Genomic DNA, 23,193 nt, shown 5'->3' on the forward strand with positions numbered 1-23,193 from the left:
GATCAAAGCAAGTTCAATATAACAAGGTTTTACCTATAACGTGGTAAGATTTTTTGGCTCCCAAGGACAGCATTATATCGAGGTAGAGGTGTACTAAAACAGACACAGTATTGCAAACCTTTCAGTCAACAGTGCAAATCTGCTAAGTATTTGAGGGTTTAAAAGTGCCTTGTAGACACAGCCCTGCACTAGAGGCAGAATGGAGTAGCACTGCCCCAAATGGCATTCTCAGCTCCCTGGCATGCAGGGGGAAACATGTATGCAGCTATTTATGGGTGCAGGTTACTATCCTTGTATAGCCAGCCTGATCTACAGCAAGTGCAGCATGAGGGAAGCAATTTATGGTGTCTTCTTCTGCCCCCTCCCAACCTCATTTGGGCCACAACTTGCCTAGCTGCACAAACTGTATCTCCTTGCACATTTCCCTTTCCCCTGTGTACTCACATAAGGTTGAGACAGAATCTAATCCTAAGGGGACAGACTATGGTAAAAGATACTGTTCTTCTAAAAGTTCATGATTTAGGAGTATGAATGAAAGGTATCCAGGGGAGGCAACTTGGCTCTTATATTTTTACACTTATCATAAAGGACTTTACTTCAAGTTTTGTAGTCCCTGTGTTACAGTAAAAATCACTAAATAATTTCATAAAATATAGGAGATTGATTAATTTAAATTAATACTCTTCAAGAAATTATGAAACAATTATGCAAAGAAAAATAGTAAAATATCTGCAGCTCGATTCTCCCCTCCCTTGTGTAGTCATTGATATCTGTGCAAAGTGGATATAAAAGGCTACCAGATCAGAATGATGATGTTTTCTGCTCCCTTTGCACAGATGTTAATGATTATGCAAAATGCAACACAGGGGAGAATCAGGCCTCATATATTTATATACTTAGCCCTGGTCTACACTACGAGTTTAGGTCGAATCTAGCAGCGTTAGATTGATTTAACCCTGCACCCGTCCACACGACAAAGCCATTTTTGTCAACTTAAAGGGCTCTCAAAATCAATTTCTGTACTCCTCCCCGACGAGGGGACTAGTGCTGAAATCGACCTTGCTGAGTCGAATTTGGGGTAGTGTGGTTGCAATTCGATGGTATTGGCCTCCAGGAGCTATCCCAGAGTGCTCCATTGTGACTGCTCTGGACAGCGCTCTCAACTCAGATGAACTGGCCAGGTAGACAAGAAAAGGCCCGCAAACTTTTGAATCTCATTTCCTGTTTGGCCAGCATGGCAATCTGCAGGTGAGTGCAGATCTCATCAGCAGAAGTGACCATGATGGAATCCCAGAATCGCAAGAGCTCCAGCATGGACCAAACGGGAGGCACTGGATCTGATTGCTGTATGGGGAGATGAATCCGTGCTAGCAGAACTCCATTCCAAAAGACGAAATGCCCAAATATTTGAAAAAATCTCCAAGGGCATGAGGAACAGAGGCTATAACAGGGACCCACAGCAGTGCCGCATGAAATTTAAGGAGCTCAGGCAAGCCTACCAAAGAACCAGAGAGGCAAATGGCCACTCCGGGTCAGAGCCCCAGACATGCCGTTTCTGTGATGAACTGCATTCCATTCTAGGGGGTTCCCCTACAACTACCCCAGCTCTGTGCTTCCCTCCTTCCCCACCCTCCGGGCTACCTTGGCAGTTATCCCCTCTTTTGTGTGACGAATTAATAAAAAATGCATTAATTTGAAACAGTGACTTTATTGCATCTGCAAGCGGAGATCAAAGCAGGGAGGGGAGGGTGGCTGGCTTACAGGGAAGTAGAGTGAACCAAGGAGGCGGGTTTTCATCAAGGAGATACAAACAGAACTTTCACACTGTAGCCTGGCCAGTCATGAAACTGGTTTTCAAAGCTCCTCTGATGCACAGCGCGCCCTGCTCTTCTATCTACCCTGGTGTCTGGCTGCGCGTAATCAGCGACCAGACGATTTGCCTCAACCTCCCACTCCACCATAAACGTCTCCCCCTTACTCTCACAGATATAGTGGCGCACACAGCAAGCAGTAATAACAATGGGAATATTGGTTTCACTGAGGTCTAACTGAGTCAGTAAACTGCACCAGCGCGCTTTTAAACATCCAAAGGCACAGTCTACCACCATTATGCACTTGCTCAGCCTATAGTTGAACTGCTCCTTACTACTGTCCAGGCTTCATGGGCTATGGGAGCAAGGGGTAGGCTGGGATAGGTGCGACCGCATGGTGCTGCCGACTGGGAGACCAGCCTGAGGCAGAAGCCTCCAGCTGGCATGATATTCCAGGCAGCACTGAATCTCCATTAGATGAAACTTAAAGAAGAGAAGGACCTGGAGTCATACCCATTTTTGTCCAGGCGCCCACGACCGACCTCACCGAGGCTGGCCAGGAGCATCCACAGGACGATGACGACGGCTAGCAGTCGTATTGCACCATCTGCCGTCCACAAGGCAAGGGGATGCTGCTGTGTAGCACTGCAGTACCGCATCTGCAGCAGCACCCAGGACACCTACGGTGATAGTGAGCTGAGCGGGCTCCATGCTTGCTGTGGTATGTCATCTGCACAAGTAACCCAGGAAAAAAGGCGAAAAACGATTGTTTGCCGTTGCTTTCATGGAGGGAGGGGGAGGGGGCCTGATGACATGTACCCAAAACCACCCGCGACAATGTTTTTGCCTCATCAGGCATTGGGAGCTCAACCCAGAATTCCAGTGGGTAGTGGAGACTGCGGGAACTGTGGGATAGCTACCCACAGTGCAATGCTCCGAAAGTTGACGCTAGCCTCGATACTGTGGACGCACTCCACCGACTTAATCCGCTTAGTGGGGACACACACAATCGACAGTATAAAATCGATTTCTAAAAAATCGACTTCTATAAAATCGACCTAATTTCATAGGGTAGACATACCCTTAGTCACCAAGTCTGAAAATTAACTTCAGTAGGGTTCCACATGGGAGCAGGGATCCACCCATGACGGTTTCTGAGGGCAGAACAGAAGTCCTGAACCAGGCCATATGAATTGATAGCACAGCACTAGATGCTGGTGGCCTCCTCCTAAAAATCCTGCTCCTATGGCATGTTTAGTTCCACACAGGTGTATAAGAACTATGGTTTCCCCTCTCCTCAAAAATTCCTGTTTAATCACTGGCCAAAATTAAACTGAGTGCCACAACTGATGTTCGAAATTCCTTAGCACTGCTCTTAATAGCTTCCAAAATCACTTTCATAGCGGGTTTGTATTCTGTGAAGGTAAAGCAGGTTTTGATTAACCATCATTAGAAATCATCAGAAGGTGTTACACTGGCCTATGTTGTATGGACTTTTTGGACAAATAAACTTGTTTTGTGATACCTTTGTCAAGTTGAATCAAAGCCATATAAAATGTTAAAGAAAAAAATTAGCACATCATGGGAATTTTTCAGGTGCACAATTCTGCCCAGTCCTGCCTGAGCTGTATTGACATGCAACATCAATATTAATCTTTAATCAAAAACAAAACAAATCAACCAACCAACAAAAAAACTTCAAGTATACATAGTAGCTACTTTTTAACCATGTTTATTAACAACAATATGGATTTACCTTTGTCATGAAGTTACAATTAACATTGTATTATAATGTAATGGCTAAAGCCATTGCAGCATCAGTGGAAGTGTCCCTTGTACTTTCCATAACCATTATAAAACTGATATTTTAACACTGTTCCCTCCCATATTGGCTAGCAGAAATGTCTCAGAACACATTCAATAGCAGATGATGTTTGGTGCCTATGGAAGTGTCCCATATGTATCTGAGTTAATGGCAACACCTCATATGCTTCCTTTGACATTCCAGGAGTTGGTTTAGATTTAAAAACTGATTCACCTTTTTGGATAATTATAGTAATTTGTTTGATGTTGCAATTCATTTGAACTAAATTGATTAACATGCTTGAAAAAAATGTGAAGCAGAAATATGATGGCCAAATTCTCTCTGGACTTACACCTCCTTCAATCCTACTGAACTCCATGGGATCGCACAAGGTATGAGTCAGGACAAAAATTGTCCCAGTGGGACAAGTTCACTCCTGGTGTAGGTTGGTGTAATCCCACTGAGATCAATGGAGTTGAGCCTGATTACACCAAAGAAGGCTGAATATGGCCCACTTATGCTGTCCTGTGAAGTCAGCCACACAGAGATGAATTTGTCCTCAGATGTTTAATCACTTTTTTCATTCCTTTGCTCTTACATTTTCTTTTTCTGCTTTGTTCTGTTTTCTTACTGACCTACTTTTCTCTGTGCTTTTTAAAAATTTCCCTTCTCTTCATCCCTTTTTATACTACTTTGTGCGTTACTTTTTATAAAGTCAATGTGACATATGGGTTAATTCAGCTAAGCATTAGTTTCCTCAGGAAATAACTGGAATATTATCATTTTCACTTTATACAGATGCCCAACAAAATAAGGGTTTGAATCTGGACCCCCTGACTCAGGCAGAGCTCTTGCTGAAGTCCATAGGATTTTTGCTTGAGTAAGAACTGCAGGCCCAGACCCATAAATAGTACTGTACATCAGGTGTTCCTCAATACAGCAATAATTCAGTATGACTTGACTTATCACAGAAGAGTAGGTGAATTACCTATCAGCAGACTGTAATGAGAGCAGTCATTTAAGTAGGATTATCTCAAAAACACATGTAACAGCTGTGGGCATGTGAATAAAAGTGTATGATCCTTGCAATCTTGAACCCTAGGCTAAAACACTATAACCATACTGAAATAAAAAGTATAGCTCACATAAGTCAGGAGTATATAGAGTTTGTAAAACAAATAATCATCAAAAACTATTCTTTTAAGTTCTCTCTTCAATCAGGTACAACAAACATGCTGATCAGAAAACATTTTTTTGTGTAAGGCCCAGTCCTGAAACCCTTACTTAGGGCCAGATTCTGTCCCGTTTGACACCCTGCGCAAGCCTCCAATGGAGTGCATATTAGGGCAGAATTTGGTCCTTATTGCCTACTCATGTAAAACTCCTATTGACTAAAATGGGAGCTTTGACTTAGTAAGTAGTTCAGGACAAGACCCTTAAGGCCAAATGCTGTTCCCACTGACATGAACAAATTATTGATATTGATTTCAGTGGGAGCAGGCTTGGTCCTTATAGTGTAATTAAAGATATAATGTGGACACAGGAAACTTCTGGTGAGGAAAGGACAGAACAGCCCACTTTGTAAAAATCAAAACACATAATAAAACCTCTCCAGATCTCCACAGATTCATTAATTATTCTTGCAGTTTCCATCAGTAAAATGTTAAGTAAATTCCTATATGATAAGAACTGTAGCTATAAAAGGAAGGATGTAATGGTGACAGTAATTTCAACTTAAAAAAAGATAAGGGTCTTCCTGATTTATCTGATCTTTGTAAAGACATTTACATTTTCATATATAATTTATAGAATTCATTTATGTGCACAGAATTGTATTAAATAAATTAATTTAAAATTAGGAGAACTCAGGCATGTCATTTAAGCCAAAAATACCAAGTTCAGCGACATACATTATCAGTAAAAACCAAAATCCTGATTCTGCAACTGCATCTGTGCAGGCAGAGCCTGTGCCCATGTGGAACCTCACTGATTTCACATTAAGGCTCAATGTGGATGCAAAGGTCTGCTCAAGCAGATGCAGTTGCAAGATCAGGGCCCAATTCAGGATGCCGTTGTGTTCATATTTAATGAAAAAGGGGAGGTGAGTCTAATTACTGACACATCTGTTAGCTTTCCTGGGCTCGAGCTCTTGCCCCTACATCAGACCTAAGTACAGACTTACATCTAGAACATTATGAGATTTTATATAAATGCAAGAAAGGCACCATAAAACATTAGGAAAAAATAAAAGAAAATCCTAAAAATTGTATCATTTTTAGATATTGTACAATACTTTAAATTTACAGATTTGGCTGGACAAACTGCAGACATTCAAATAAGTCAATATTTAAATGTTCTCAGATGTTGAAAAACCTATTTATCATCACAAAAATATCTTCGCAATTAGGCTTTAATATGATCAGGCAGCACATAAAGAATGTAGTAAAGGCTGAATGTGATGGCAAATCAGTGATAGCTAATTGTGCTTCAAGACATCTTTCAGAATTTACCACCTGAGCTTTGTTCTGGCACAATCCATAGAACGCAGCTTATCATCCATAGATCCTGTATCACTGACACAATATATACACTCTACAGTATGCATGTACTTTCACATAATAAGGTTATGTAACATCCAGGAATATTTCTGTAAAAGAAATATGGAGGCAGAAATTACAATGGATTCATAGTAAACAGTTCAAGTCCTTCACAATACAATCTACAGCATTTAGCCATGATTAAGACTGCTGTGACATTTCTGATGTATAATAAATCCTCAGCAGGGCTGGGCTTTGATCAAACAGTGCTCTGAGTGAGCTGGAACTGGCACTCCCATACATTTGGAGTTCTTGTTGCTAGAGGTGGCCAGGCCCAGAACAGGCTGTCCATGAGTCAATGGTACATGTAGGCTGTAATTTGGGGGGAGGCAACAAATAGAAATCTTGTTCAGTGGGGAAGGGTGGAGGCTCCCACAGGGTTCCATGGCAAAGCCCTGGTAAGGACCCATAGGTAGGCACTAGTTCTGCTACTGCACCTCTGCAGAAGTGAGATGTAGAAAGGCTATGAGAGCAAGAGGAGGTCTCGGGGAGAATGCTCAATATGCTGCAGGTTTTGAATCCCCAAACTTGGTGGGAGGTGGTATGGGGAAGGAGTCTGAGGGTCCTTTCTTGGCACCTTTGTAAAATGGCATTATAGAGCTAATAAGAATGTGACCCCCTTCCCTCTCTCCTCCTCATCCTGTTTTTAAAAAATCAGTCTTCTTCAATTTGGGCAATTCAGCTGTTTTTCTCTATTATCTCTGCCATTTCCAAATTCCTGACATGGCTTTTTGGAAGAAACACTAGCTGTCTGGGACCAACAGGCTGGAATTTTAAAGATCTTTTTCACTGTCCCTGCCTCCCTGCTGTTATTTTCCAATTTTCCCCCATCCCTTTTTTTCTTCTCCAAATTCATATTCTCCTTTGCTTATCATATTGTCTCTCTTTTTTTTCCTCTTCACCCCTTCTGTAGTCTCTCTCTCTTCCCTTATCCCCTTTGTTTTCCCCTCTGCTTTCAATATCCCACCTTACCACTTTCACTTCCTTCACAGACTTCTGACACAGTATCATGGAGTATCTGGGTGCAATTGTGAAGCATAGTGCCACCTTCAGCGCAGAAAGAAGAATTGCTTCTACAATAAAGGCAGCGCCCTCGCCTCTCCTGTTGATTCTGCTTCCAGAATGCTTCAAATCCACAGGAAGGGCACAACAGTGATATCAGCAAGTTTGGGGTAAGGAAAGCTTCCCCTGAATTTTTGGTGCAGTAGTCCAGATTATCCATCTCTAAGGCCAGCCCTTATCCTTTGAATTTGTACATTTCATAGCAAAAGAAGGTTCTTATCATAAAGAACAACCTGAAAGTGGTGTGCAAAGTACTTTGCCACAGCACTAAATCACCAGAAATATTACAGAAATTAACATTCTAAAGCTGAGAGTGTTAAAATAACTGATTAATGATGAGTTAATGTGTGCATCTTGCAACTAGCAGCCATTTCTAGTCCCATATTACTAGTTTCCTTGGTACCTTGCTAGCAGCTGTAGATAATATTTTTCTTGTAAACATAAACTATTGTCTAATTCAGGACATATATATTTTTAATTAATCCAGAAGCAAAGTGCTTTAAATCTTATGATTTTTACTTTTGTATTGTAGAAACAACTCTATTTCTAAATGCTCAGATCTTTGCTTTCTGATAGTCTGCAGTATTAACTTTGTAGATTACTCATTATTTACACCTACTGTACTACATAAAAGTGATGTACATTAGGTATAAATCTGAATTTTAGCTGTCACTTAAGCATGCATTTTCATGCAACTAGAAGATATGGGCTCATACAACTGCCTTTCAGATTCTTCCTGATTCTTGCAATTTTATCTTATTAAAAAGGCTTTCAAAAGAGTTCATGCTATGATATGTATGACTAAAGGAATTACTCAGCCAATGAAGAAAACCCATAAATTGTTATTTAAGTTTGACATGAGGCAAGCTGAGTGCATCTGTACTGTCCCCTGGCTTGCAAATGTTTTGAGATGATCTTGATATTCCAGTCCTTACAGAGTCAGTAGAAAGAGTTGTTTCCACTAATGAGCGAGAGATGCTTTCAAAAGCCTCTGTTTTTGTCTCTGCTTCCAACTCTTCATCTGTTATAAATAATTTTGACTCCCTCCATTTGGAGTACACTTCTTGGCTCCCTCTTGAGCCACTGGAGTCACTCCCAGCAATCTGTACATTCAGTTCTTCCGATGGTTGTATAAGGTTTTGTACAGATAAAGATTTTCCTAAATCCATTTGCACTACTGGTTTAACTGAGACCAAGGGTTCCCCTTCTGTATCAAGGTGTTTTCTCCAGGAAAGATCCTTTGTTACTTTGGACTGTGCAACTTGTCCATTATCCTTTAAAGCAACAAGGCAAGCGGTGACATCAGAAATATTTTCCTGTGTGGTTGCAGGAATAATATGAAGAGGCTCAGGCCAGTTGGCATGCTTGACTGAGGAGAAAGGTGGTATTTGTAACGTTGTTGGTGTTGTTGGCTTAGTTGCCTGGTTTATTTGGTTTGATGTGTTATTAGTTATTACTGTTGCAGGTCCATCATTTGGCACCTGTGTTGCTTGACTATGCATAGTTGGACTAAAAGCATAGTAAGCCTGAGTGCTAAATTCATTTGGTGTCAGTATAAGCTGTAGGCCACGAGTCATGTTGGCACTAGCTGATCTGGATACACATCCACTAGTTTGTGCAGAACTAGATAAATCTTTGCTGTCTACAGGACTTTGATAATCAGAGGTCTGGTCACATTCAAAAGATGGCATTTGAAATGAAGCCAAAGTGAGCGCTGATGCAGATCCTTTCCTTAAGACCTGTTGATATATATCTAACAAGCTGTCCAGTTTTGACTCTATGGATTGTACCTGCAGATTGGGAAAAAAAGGTTAAAGTAAGTACAAAATATTATTTAAAAATATTTGCTTCCCCAGAGCCTCTCTAGAATCTAAGCAAAGAGAAAATGTAACAGATAATAGGAACAATCCACATATAAGGGAAATGTGTGTTTCTCTGTATAAAAAAGCTACTCATCAAAAAAAGAAAGCTATTAAAAGCGGTGTATTTACAGATGCTTCATGATCAAGTTAATGTTTTAGCTACTAAAGGCTGCAGATTTCAGTGGTGTATGTTTTTCCATTTCTGTATACAAAGCACATTTAACGTAATATAATTTGTGTTTTACTTCAACATTTAAAATAGTGCGGACACCAGATAAAGTTATTTTGCCAAATTGTTGTAAATTGAAAACATCCATTATTAATTACAGAAAGTTATAAGCAATAAAACAAAATCATGGTCTCATACAGTCACTCTACCTGCTTCTCCACCTTGACTACACGCCCTAACATACTAAGGTCATCAGTTGTCTCATTCTCTGCAGTATTCTTTTCTCGACTTTTCTTATCTGTTGTGATTTGTCCTTTTCCAAGAATCTGGTCAACACTGTGAAAGAAATTGGAGACTATAATGATTCCTGAAAGTGGTGAAATTGTGGAAGTATCCACTGTTCACATCTTTTGAAAATTACAATTACAACAACTATTTAACAGTTTCTGAAAAATGCCTAAGAAAAAGGACAGATTTATTTTTGTTAAAATAATAGTAATCAAAGTTCACAAAAATACTATAAAAGAACATGGAATGATCTTTAAAGCATCTGGGGAGAGCAAAATGTGAAGGTAAATGGCAATGGAGTTATATTTACTGTTACTTGTGAGATTTGTTACACATATAAATAAATGATAATAGATACATATTTGTGAGAGATAGTTTAGTCTTGAGTTATTGGCTCAATCCTCCAAACATTTACTACTTGGTACATTGCTTACTACCATTAGTAGTCCCATTGGTCAAATATGACCCAAAGTCTTTAAAGCATGGGGCCCAATACATATATCTCATGCTTAATTGTATCTGTATTAAACCAGCATAGAATTAAAAAAAAATAAGTTGGGAGTGGTATGGAGAGATTTATTGTAATGTGTGTTCTTATTCTAAACCAGTCAGGGCTGCCCGGGGGTGGGGGCAAGTGGGGCAATTTGCCCCCATGAGAGTTTTTTGGGGCCCCTGGAAACCTCTTGTGGGGCCTGGGCCCCCGGGGCTTCTTCCGCTCCGGGTCTTCAGGGGCGGGTCCCGGGGCGGAAGGACCCCCTTGCCACAGGTCTTCAGGGCACTTTGGCAGCGGGTCCCTGCAGCAGGGGGTCCTTCTGCCCCGGCCCCTGCCGCCAAAGACGCCAGGCCCCCTGAATTCTCTGGGCGGCCCTGAAACCAGTGAGTGATGTGAAGCAGGGGAAAGTTGCTTAAGAGAAGGTTTAAAAAAGGTAATGTTCAGCAATAAGGGCTATAGGCTTTGAATCAATCAGGGCCACTTGGGGGGTGGGGGAGAGCAAGTGGGGCAATTTTCCCCAGGCCCCGGGCCCCACAAGAATATAGTATTCTCTAGTATTGCAACTTTTTTTTATGGAACGGGCCCCTGAAATTACTTTGCCCCAGGCCCCCTGAATCCTCTGGGTGGCCCTGGAATCAATGTCTCTGAGAACTAATGAGCAGTATTGAGCCCTGCGCCTCTGAGTGTTCTTCAGATGTCATTTCATAGTGGCCAACCAGAGGTGGAGGGAACTGCAAAACTCTGCATTGGAAAGGTTGGGCACAAACAGAGAGCTTGGGCTTCTAAATCCGGGAAGTGTTTCCCAAATGCAATATAAAGATGGCTCTATATGTATCATGGATTTGTCTGTTTATTACCGTATGGAGTCCAGAATATTAAAATATAGGATCCGGGCCATTGTGGTGCTAGTGGCCCACAGCTCCTATTAACTTCAGTGAGAATATAAGGGATGGGAAAACAGTTTTCAAAGAGTCACTGTATTAAATATTCCATCAGTTTATGAGTGCACTTTAAAAAAAGGGGGGGGGGGGCTAAGGTTTTTAATTTTCTGGGCCCAATTTACATCCACATTTTTTCCACCCACAATTTAATTGCAGGCCTAACTGCATTCACAAAAAGGAAGACCAAGCTACAGCACAGGTGAAAACTTGGGCCAAAAAAAAATTTGGTAATGTAAAAGAGACACAACTCTTCTGGTGCTAAATGACAAAAGAGCTCAAGGTATTTTTACACAGGAAGGTTCTTCAATGATGAAGGATTATTCTTTCCTTACCGGGATTGAAGGCTTTTTATTCTGCACAACATGTCAAGGTGACCAGCTGAATACTGTTCAATTACATCTTTTACATCATATGGACGTAATGTCTCTTTAAACTTTCTCTTTGCAACATGAAATTTCATGATTCTGTGGAAGAAACATTTTTCCAGATTAATCCTTATACATTTTTCTAAAACAATGAAGTCATCAATACTGATTCAAATGTTAGCTCTGTCTATCTTTTCATAATTCTGACAGCTTAGTGTTACATCAGCTAAGCTAAACTAAGGCCTTGTCTACACTATAAAGTTTTGTCAACAAAAGGCAGCTTTTGTCAATAAAACAGTGAATGCATACACACTGCGATGTGACTTTTGGTGGCAAAAATGCCCTGTTTTGGTGACAAAACACAATCACCCCAAAGAGAGACAACAGTCTTTTTCCTCTAAATTTTCATCAACAAAGTGCCAGCGTTGACACCATGCTTGATTTTATTGCTTTAATTGGTCTCCCGGAGGTGTCCCACAATGCCCATCATGATCGCTCTGGTCAGCAGTTTGAACTCCACTACCCTGCAGTCAGGTAAATAACCATCTGCCCCTCCCCTTTAGAAGCCCCCGGAATTTTTGAAATTCCATTTCCTGTTTGCTCAGTATGGAGAGGTCTCATTGCATCTTCCCAGGTGACCATGGCAGGTAATCGCAGCAAACGCTCTCCCGCTTGGACCACTGCGGAGCTGCTGGATCTGCTCAGTATATGGGGAGAGGAGGCTGTGCAGTCCCAGCTGCACTTGAGCCACGGGAATTGGGATACCTACAGGCACATTTCTCGAGGCTTGTGCGAAAAGGGCTATGATCGGGACATGCTGCAGTGCAGAGTGAAGATAAAAGAGCTGAGGCAGGTGTACCATAAGTTGAGGGAGGCAAACCATCGCTCCGGTGCTGCACCTAAGACCTACCAGTTCTATAAAGAGCTGAATGCTATCCTTGCTGGTGACCCCACCTCCACTGCCAAGAGCCCTGTGGATACTTTGGTGGGCCTGGAGGCGGTGGAAAGAGGACCTAATCCAAAGGACAAAGTCATTGATGAAGAAGTGGAGTTAGACAATGATTCCAAATTGATTTGCCACCAACTGGAATTGTCAGCTCCCACACAGCGATTGCCACACGCTTCTCTACCGATAGGGCAGCTCTCATTGTAGTGTCCTTGCCCTGCAGTGCTGGGCTGAGCTCCACACACAGTTCCAGGAAGGTGGCTTTCCACATCCGAAAGTTCTGTAGCCATTGCTCATTATCCCACACCTGCATGACGATACGATTCCACCATTCAATGCTTGTTTCCTGAGCCCAAGACTGATGGTCTATCCTATGCAGCTGTTCTGTGAATGCCAAAAGCAATCTAAAGTTGCTCCTATCCATATCACACAGCATGTCACACAACTAGGAGCATCTTCAGTTAGGAACTTTGCGATTAACTGCACTGCCATCCACAATGTCTTCATGACAGCTAACAGAGCATAGGAGAGCAGTGCAGGATCCATCCCTTCTCACAAAGATACCGGGGTGCACAGCAAAGAATGGCTGTTGAAAAATGCCGCAAAAGAACCCCACGGACTGCTGGGACAGAAAGCAATGCATCACGGGACACTGAGCCCGGTCCCAAGATGCACTTCAATCCGCTCCGCCTTCCCACAACACCTAATAACAGAAAATGTTGAGCTGGACTGTAGGATAGATACCCACAGTTCACTGCTCACACTGTCAATGATAGTGCCCCAACTGTGGACGCACTCTGCCGACAGAGGGAGCGATTGTGAACATGACATTCTGACTTTTATTATGCTGATTTTTGAGTGTCAACATCACTTTTTGTCGACAAAATTTGATAGTGTAGACAAAGCCGAAGCTAGGCTGATGATATTTTCTTCTGAACTGATGAGTTATACTCAGCGAAACCCTCCTTATTCAAGGTGATTCATGGCGCTTATAAGCACAGCTCCACTGAAGTCAGCATTTTGAAAGTGTAGAATTGTCATCTTAAAGACCTGTTACATCGGATTTTAAATAGCTTGTTTAAAGTTATAAATGTGTGCCCATCAAAGTGTTCTCTTCTGTTAGGTGCAAATTCAGCAAGGTACTTAAACATGTGACTAGTCTCATTGAGGTCAATGAGTCTGCTTAGGTCCTCAAAGTTAGGCTTGTGCGTCAGCAACTTCTTGAACCAGGACCTTAATGTTGAGGGAACTTTCATAGCTAAATCTCAACAATTCAAAAGTTTTGTTTTGTTGCTAGATTGGTTCTTTTCAAAGCATCACATTTTGTTAGCAAATGCCCTCCTAGTTATATGTGTATAATTTTAATCTAACTCAGGCCAGTGCTGAATAACTTAAATGATAAAAATTGCCATGCTAATTGTACTCTCCTTTATATAATCAAATCTGTGCACATAAAAGAGTGTGCTTTGATTTTCTACTGAGAAAATAGTAGTGTATATCCATCTATATCTAGGTAGCTATACCTAGACATATATGCAGTGTAGTTGTAGCCATGTTGGTCCCAGGATATTAGAGAGAGAAGGTGGGTGAGGTTATATCTTTTACTGGACCAACTTCTGTTGGTCTGAGACACAAGCTTTTGAGCCACAGCGGAGAAGAGCTCTGTGTGGTTTGAATGCCTGTCTCTCTTACCAACACAAGTTGATCCAATAAAAGATATTACCTCACCCGCATTGTCTCTCTAATACCTATAGATAAATATATTGCTGTGGATGGCTGTATGAATGACAATTTGAATCAAACCAAACAATTTTGCATGCAGTTTAAAGGCCTTGATTCTGCTCCCACTGAAGTCAGCTGTAAAGTCCCCAGTGATTTTAGTGGGAGGATGCTAAAACCATTATAAATAATTTAATAAGTATTCACTTTCTTGTGTTCCTTATAAGTACAGTACCACACTTCCCATTTTGTAAGTATCTTTAATTGTGCATCCAATTTGTTTCTCATTAATTTTTCATTTGTTGATTACCAGTGTCTCTTCATGCAGGCCAGTATTCTTCCATTTTTAATTCTTTCTTTTGCTGCTTTGGGACCAAACACTGCAGTCCAGAGATTTGACTGAGGCACAGTTTCCATTCAGGTACAATTATGACATTTTCCCAATTGAAATCAGTGGCTGAATAAGGATTGTGGGATATGACTGTTGGATTTTACTGCAAAGCAATCAAAGGTGCTGTTCAACAGCAAATAATTAATGATGAAACATAAATTTCACATAAAGAGCATTTTGCACAATTTTGTGTAATTTGTGTGGCAATCAGATGTTTAATGGGTATTTTTTAAGAACAGGAAACTTTGTGTTAAGTCATAACTGTGAAGAAATACAGGCCAAAGATTTTGAATATATCTTTAAGCACCTAAATAAAAGTGATCAGATTTTTCAAAGGTGACGTGAGCTCCTGTAACTTCCACTGACTTAAACGGGAGTTGTGGAAGCATATTTGGGAGTCTGAAAAGTTTGGCCATACTGCTCTGTGTTGAAGAGAAGTAAAAGGAGGACACTAGTCATAACTTGGTAAGATCTACACTCTAGTGCGTCTGACGAAGTGGGTATTCACCCACAAAAGCTCATGCTCCAATATGTCTGTTAGTCTATAAGGTGCCACAGGACACTCTGTCACTCTAGTGCAAGTAAGCAGGTAGGGAACACAAAACTGTTGGCCCATCTGTAGAATGTGCACAATCACCAACAGTGTTACCTAGTGGTCAGGCAGGGTTTTAGCAGGGCGTCTCCCCATTGAAACACAGTCCGGTCCTTCAGTGCCCTGGCCCCAATGATTTCCAGTCCTCCCCTTTAGCCCAGAGATTTTTTGAGGGTCAGAGGGCTGGGCCCTTGAACAGTCAATGCCTTTTCCAGCTGGTCTGTCATTTAGATGAAGATTCCTAGTGTTGTAGTGTCCTCTTGGGGTGGGTGGGGATCCTGGGCCTGCTCTCTCACTAGGCTCCAATCCAGGCTCCCCTCGGACAACTTCCTATCCCCAGCCCCTTTTACTTCCCGGAATAAATTACTCCAATCAAGTCTCTGACCTGCTCGCTCAGTCACTTGCCTCTCCTATGTGGGTTTGCACAGGTCTGTGTTGTCAGGTCTCAGGCAACGGGCTCCTGGGCAGTACTTTCCCCTCCGCGCAGCTGTCTGCTCCCTTCTACTGCCCTGCTCTGAACTGCTGCTCTCCCCTTTTTAAAGTCCTACCTCCAGCTTGTCCAGGCCCTGCAGGTGTGGCTGGGCAGGGCTGCCTGGCAAACTCCTTACTCACCAGTGTGGGGTTTGTATATCCCATCACACCATCCCTAATCCTAATATTTCATGCTATAATATTAGCTAATTCAATTTTTATTATACTACATAATTCACCTATAAGACAGCCAACAAGAAGATAAAAAGCCATGGTTATCACTCTGTGATAACTAGAGATTAGTATTACTTTAAATGGAATTACATGAAAACTGTACTTTGTATTATTTCTTTACCACATTATTATAAAAACTATGCAGTCAGAGTTGAAATTTAGAATGGACCCCTACTGATTATGTAAAAACCTGTTATTCTAAGTAGTATCGATCTTTTCCCACAAGGCTTAGTTTCTTGATTTGTCACGTTATTGTAAATATGAAGTTAAATGGTGAATTCAGATAAGGTGGAGTGTCACTGGTATAATGGATGAAGCATAATCTTGGTCATAGAGTCCAGAAACGGAAGAGACTTATTAGGACAACTATTCCATCTCCCTGCCAGTTCAGGACTGATCTCCATTGTGCACAGTGGACGGATAGCTTTAAATATGCCAAGGGACAAACTTCCATTGGGTGACTAATTCTACAAGCTAATATCTCACTGTCATTTCTAACACGGAGGCACCTGAAGCAGGGAAAATGTTGGAAATGGAATTTTTTCACATAGTTGTCAAATGACTCCAATATGTTCTATTCTTAAAACCATCTAATCCCTGTGTATCCAGTTCTTCGTTCAGGTTATGAAGAAAAATTAATGTGACTTGTTCCAAAACAACTTGCATTGCAAAGGTGGTTTATTTAGAAAAAATATGGTTGTCTTTTTTTTTCTTTGTTTTGGTAGCCATACATCATTGCCATGCACACTTCTCCTGAAGTGCAATATGAGACTCAACAGGAAGTGTGGAGCCAGGGAAGTAGTACGTTATATAGGGAAATAACAGAATTTCCTACTAAGGAGTGGCATGTACAAGAAAATTGAGGCAGAAGGTCAGTTTTCATTATTGGGCCATAAGCCTGGTTAATCAGCATACACAAAAATCTGAAGTGTAGATCAGCGCCTTGTCTAGAAGCAGTAAATTGTTAAATTCACTGGCTTAAACTAGGGCTTTGGTTATTCAAGGCTGTTTTAACATTTTTCCTAGCTTGACCAAGGGTCTATGTTGTTTTGAAACTCAGGATGATTCTAGCTATTTGGGGAGAATCTCTTCTAATATATCTGTTTCCTAATGTAACAAGGGTCTTTTTCCTTGCCTCCTCTGACTTCAGTTGGAACAGAATTAGTCTAACACTCATTGATTTGAAAAATTCTACCCTTGATGTCTATTTCCATTTCTTTCCAGACATGAGGTTGTATAGTAATTGCACCTGCTCTTAATGGGTCAATTTTGGTAAAGTCCTGTTCTCAAAAATGTTAGTAGTTAAGGCCTGGATCCAGAGCTCATTGAAGTCAATGGGAATTTTCCCACTAATTTCAATGAGTTTTGGACTAGCCCTTATTCCCTTGTGCCTCAGATGTGTGAAGTTTTCTTCTGGATTCCAAGAATACATGTAAAATATCTTACAGGAGGGAGGAGGAGAAGGAGATATATGAGCTATACAAATAATAAAGAAGTAAAAAGAATGGAGTTATTAAAACCTGTCAGTCACTATGAAACATAAAAATGCAGGGATTATTTAAATGATGGAACTGAGGGGTTCCTTTGGAGTTGTTAAATTCTATTGATTCAGTAATTGTCAATTAAAAAATAAGTCAATCTGTTTTTTTAAAAAGTCCTGAAATAACTATTTATATAATAGATTTGAATAAATGTAGACACTCATTATGGTTAACGATAGCAATTTTATGGACTTTTTTCAAAATAAAAGAATTATGTCACAACTCCAAAAACTTTGAATTTCCTTGTATTTGTTAGTTTTAAATGTTAAACTATTTTGTGTGTTCACATGTGCTACAAACTAAGGGTCTGATCCTGCAAACACTTACACATTGGGTGACTTTACTTGCATGTAATGGCACTACTCCCACAAGTCAAGTTACTCATATGCTAAAGTATTTGAAGAATAGGCCATCTTTAAAAAAGGGAAGAAGGAAGATCCAGGGAACTACAGGCCAGTCAGTATCACCTCAGTCCCTGGAAAAATCATGGAACAGGTCCTCAAGGAATCAATCCTGAACCACTTAAAGGAGGGGAAAGTGATCAGGAACAGTCAGCATAGATTCACCAAGGGCAAGTCATGCCTGACTAACCTAATTGCCTTCTATGATGAGATAACCGGCTCTGTGGATGAGGGGAAAGCAGTGGATGTGCTATTTCTGGACTTTAGCAAAGCTTTTGATACAGTCTCCCACAGTATTCTTGCCAGCAAGTTAAAGAAGTATGGGCTGGATGAATGGACCGTAAGGTGGATAGAAAACTGGCTAGATGGTCGGGCTCAACGGGTAGTGATCAATGGTTCCATGTCTAGTTGGCAGCCGGTATCAAGTGGAGTGCCCCAAGGGTCGGTGCTGGGGCCGGTTTTATTCAATATCTTCATTAACGATCTGGAGGACGGTGTGGACTGCACCCTTAGCAAGTTTGCAGATGACACTAAACTGGGAGGAGTGGTTGATACGCTGGAGGGTAGGGATAGGATACAGAGGGACCTAGACAAATTAGAGGATTGGGCCAAAAGAAATATGATGAGGTTCAACAAGGACAAGTGCAGAGTCCTGCACTTAGGACGGAAGAATCCCATGCACTGTTACAGACTAGGGACCGAATGGCTGGGCAGCAGTTCTGCAGAAAAGGACCTAGGGGTTACGGTGGACGAAAAGCTGAATATGAGTCAACAGTGTGCCCTTGTTGCCAAGAAGGCTAATGGCATTTTGGGTTGTATAAGTAGGGGCATTTCCAGCAGATCGAGGGATGTGATCATTCCCCTCTACTCAGCACTGGTGAGGCCTCATTTGGAGTACTGTGTCCAGTTTTGGGCCCCACACTACAAGAAGGATGTGGATAAATTGGAGAGAGTCCAGCGGAGGGCAACAAAAATGATTAGGGGGCTGGAGCACATGACTTATGAGGAGAGGCTGAGGGAACTGGGATTGTTTAGTCTGCAGAAGAGAAGAATGAGGGGGGATTTGATAGCTGCTTTCAACTACCTGAAAGGGGGTTCCAAAGAGGATGGATCTAGACTGTTCTCAGTGGTAGAAGATGACAGAACAAGGAGTAATGGTCTCAAGTTGCAGAGGGGGAGGTTTAGGTTAGACATCAGGAAAAACTTTTTCACTGGTAGGGTGGTGAAGAACTGGAATGGGTTACCTAGGGAGGTAGTGGAATCTCCTTCCTTAGAGGTTTTTAAGGTCAGGCTTGACAAAGCCCTGGCTGGGATGATTTAGTTGGGTTTGGTCCTGCTTTGAGCAGGGGGTTGGACTAGATGACCTCCTGAGGTCCCTTCCAACCCTGAGATTCTATGATTCTATGATTCTATGAAAGCACACAACAGGTATATGGCACACTAAGTGCAGCTTAGTGCTTGTTTTCTACTTGTACCACAAGAGGGCAAAAAAGACTCACCATAAACCTTAACTGTATGTAAACTGAGTAGAACCATATGGAGTCCACTCACAACAAATTCTGACTAAGCAGAAAGTAAAACAAACAAAAACGAACAAAACAGTGCAGTCCCCTGTCTATTTGAAAGGCTAATTATTTTTTCTCAGAGTCACTGTATTAAGTATAACAGAGTCATTTTTCTATAATTTAAATATAATGTGATGAATGATACCCTGTATACTAACCTCATCTAATAAAACAACTGGTGTAAGGCAACTTTACCATAAGAATTATTCATAAATAATGGCCCAATTCATCATCCAGCAGAGAACAGAAGCTAAATTATTTTGTATTGAATTGAGCTCCAAATGATTTCAGACACTTTTGTATCAAACTGCATCACTTACACCCCAAGAATCTCTACACGACTTTCTCTGCATCTTTACTGAGGCAAAACTCCTCCTGAAGCTCAGACAAGTTTTGCATGAGCAAGGACTGCACATCAGGCCCAAACAGAACAATATTAGCAAAGTCACTTCATGTCAATAACTTCAAATGCAAGAGCAGCAAAACTCAGGATTACAGGGACATGAAGATTCTTCTTGTACAAGGTTTTGCTTCCCATTTGTTTTGTATTTCTTTCCCTGCACATGTTGCATTTCCCTCCCCATTCATGTTGCCAGTTATAGTGTTACGTACAAATACTCTTGTCTTTAGTAGAGCCTACAAATCTGCAGATGTCCATGGACCATTTTTACAGATTGGATGCAGATACAAATTTTGTATCCATGCAGGGCTCTAGTCATTGTGCTCTTTACTGAGTCTGGGGCTGAGCAAATGCATTGTCAGTTCCTTTAGTGACCCTGATGCTCTCGCGTCATTATTTTAAAAAATGTTTATATTGCCATAGCACCAAGAAGCCTCAATAAGGACTGGAGCCCTAGTCTGAGAGGCATCATGACATAGTCCCTGCTTTGAAGATTACAATCTAGGAAGATTGCTTTCCTCTCAACTAAACAAGACTCCCACAACTTCACTGTTGAGTGTGAAAACATGCCCCACCACTTCCAGCAATTCAGCAGCCCCATGAAGCTTGCCCAGGGTGCTGGCTCTACCACAGTGCTCTTCTACACTGTTGGTTCCACGACTGTTTTTTCCCATCCCCAACCTCAGGAACCCCTCCTGGTTTTCTGCCTGCAGAAGAGGTCAGGAACTAATAGCAGGGAGGCAGATCTTGTGGGAAGTGCAAGCCACTGCAGGAGGGTGTTCAAGCAGGGCTGGATTACCCAATAGGCAGACTAAGCACATGCTTAGGGCACCAGCAAAGCAGGGGGCACCAAAAAAATGAGATTTTTTTTGAAAAAAATTGATATTTGATATTTCAAAAAAAGCATCGAAGTACTGTAGTCATCATGGGAAAAATAAGAACTTTGTTAGACTTCCTTACACTCCACTACACACTCTTCCCCTGTTTTTCTGTTCTCTTTTTATTACTTATCCCCACCTAAACCAGGGGGGCGTCCTACTAACGCACATCGAAATAATGCGAGGAAATCAGAGACTGTAACTGATCATCCTACTCCTGGTGGTAAAACAGACATTGTTCTAGATGGTGTGGATGTGTCAGAGACTGAACCTGTTCATGCTGTAAATAATAGGAGAAAAGATCCTGGTATGTCGGTTGATTTCAGTACCGATGATGTAGCTTACTGGATAGATCGTGGACCAAATGACTGTCAACACCACACTGGGCCATTTGAGAAATCACGTCAGACTTTTACCAATGGCAAACAAACGAGATATTGTCCACAAAAAAATGTTTTTCGGCATGAAAGTGAATGGTGAGAAATACACTCGCGAATGGCTACTGTATTCACCATCAACAGGGTCCGTTTACTGTTTTGTTTGCAGTTTGTAAGTATCTTAATCAAATACCTAAAAATGTTTTGTTATTTTTTGCATGACATTTAGCTATGTTATTTGGATTTCATATTAACACCAAATGAAAATGTCTGTATAAAAACATACAGCAGTTAGAGATAGAAAAGACCTCCTAGGTTAGCTAGTTTACTTCTCTGCCATACTGCACAGTTATTCTCTACTGCATATTTCTTAGCGCTGATTTTATAAGTTCTAGGAAATGGAGGAATCCCACCATTTCCATTGGGACAATATTATGCAGCCTAGTTGCTCTCACTGTCAGGAAACAGTCAGATATGTTGTACTATATGGTAAACAAATTTATTAGTTTCTCCTTTTGACTTTTACATGCTTGGTAAATGTGAGTTAATGGCCATAGTTAAAAACTGCAGTGCTTTCTGTCGAGCCTGCAGGTCTCTCAATGCAGGATACTAACAGCTAATTGCTGTCCAGGGATCCAGGACTGGTTCAGATGATACCGCCCATCCTGCCACCACAGAGGGGCCTAGTATACCATGCACAGGTTGAAATATTAGTTATCTGTGTCCTGCTCTTGCTCTGCTGGTGGTTGGTGTGGATTATGAACTGCTTCATGCTGACTGAGAGCTCCATGGTGATAGCATGATCCTCTGGGGAATCAGGACACTGATTCCTTTATTTTGGCCCTGACTGAGGCACATGGCACCATTTCTCTTAATTCACTATTGCCCTAACACTTCCCCTCAAACACATACAACCATTATGGAGAACTTTCCCCGTCTTCCCATGTAACTCCCTCCCTCAACTGGCCTGGCATAGGAGCTTGGGAGAGGTGGGGCAGAGGAAGCCATGTCCCTTATAGCCAAAAAGTTCAAGTATATGACTTTGAAGAGAGCCCAATTTGCTTGAACTGTTATTGAACAGATCCACTGAGTGAGTCTTCAGTCTTCCTTGCTACTTGGAGGCAGTCAGACCTGTGAGCAATGGGTGCTGGCTAAGGTCCTTTCACTGAAGAACACATTAGTTCTTTCTGCCTCCGGAGATGCAGCAGCCACTGCCTCTGCAGCGCACCAGCACTACCTCTCTCATTTCAAAACTTCCAGAGGATTTTAAAACAAATTTTTTTTTTGTCATTTTACAGCAGTTTGGGCACAAACTTGAGGTGTGACTTTGTCTTTCTGAGAATAGCCTTTTGAAACACAGCAATGGATCTCCCCTGCTGCCAGAGGTATGTTCTTCTCTAAAGTGATAGATTCTGCCATGGAGATGCACAAGATGGGAGCTGTGGGAGCACTCATTCAAGGATGTGATTGTCCCTATGTATTCACATGTAAATACTACTTAGATAATAGAGATGGGTCAGTCACATACTGGATGGTTAGTGTGATATACAGTTTTGTTCCCCTGCAGAAATTCTTTTCTACTAATACCACATGAAAAAATACAATCTGTAGGGGAAATACTTCCAATTTCCAAAATATCTAAAAAGTATTCATGTAACTTTTGCAACTTGCTGATGACAGAGTGAGTGAAATAAAATCAATTATGGTATCCTACTTAATTTTTTTCCACTTCTTATATTGGCTGAAGAATGTTTTATAGCAAATTATAAGCTCTGTGCATTGTTCAGAAACACTGCAGTCAGTTCATAATAGCATTTCCCCCAATAATTCATCTTTCAGTGGCAGTGCTTGTCTATAAAAATTGATTTGGTAAAGGAAGTATGAAGTTCTGTGCGACTGTAATGGTACCCATAGCTGGGGAATCTGCAGTGACTGAATTTCTGGATCTAAATGTATGAGTCTCTACTGCTTGAGTGAAAGGATCAGGCCTATTAGTTTGAAGACTATAAATCTCACACATGGTCCAGTTACTCCAGGGGGCAAAAGGCCCACACTTAGTTAACATGGGTTATATTATGATACTGTTACTGAAATTAATGGGACTACCTGAGAAGTAATGTGTGAGCATGATATCAAAATGTGGCCACTGTTGTTTAGGTCAGTTTCTTTTCTTCTTTTCTTCCCAAACTCACCATTACATGAGCATATTTCTCTTTAAGTAATTTTGTGCAGCTTGCCACTTTGATAAAGAAGACAGAATTTGAGATTAGTTTAAAACTGTTGGAG

At 41.3% G+C, this 23,193-nt stretch overlaps 1 protein-coding gene across 3 annotated transcripts in view; it reads right to left on the reverse strand.

The window, feature by feature from the left end:
• Nucleotides 1-3,543: 3,543 nt before the first annotated feature.
• KCNQ5 (potassium voltage-gated channel subfamily Q member 5) overlaps nucleotides 3,544-23,193 on the reverse strand; it is a 480,883-nt gene continuing 461,233 nt past the window's right edge. For all 3 annotated transcript variants that reach the window (XM_039530234.1, XM_039530236.1, XM_039530235.1), the window contains 3 exons: nucleotides 11,360-11,491; nucleotides 9,515-9,641; nucleotides 3,544-9,064 (listed from right to left, as the gene is read on the reverse strand). In XM_039530234.1, the coding sequence (XP_039386168.1) occupies nucleotides 8,117-9,064; nucleotides 9,515-9,641; nucleotides 11,360-11,491 (1,207 nt within the window). In that variant the 3' untranslated portion in view covers nucleotides 3,544-8,116. The remainder of the gene's footprint in view (nucleotides 9,065-9,514; nucleotides 9,642-11,359; nucleotides 11,492-23,193) is intronic.

This window comes from Mauremys reevesii, linkage group 3, assembly GCF_016161935.1.
Source record: "Mauremys reevesii isolate NIE-2019 linkage group 3, ASM1616193v1, whole genome shotgun sequence".
Lineage (NCBI taxonomy): Eukaryota > Metazoa > Chordata > Testudines > Geoemydidae > Mauremys > Mauremys reevesii.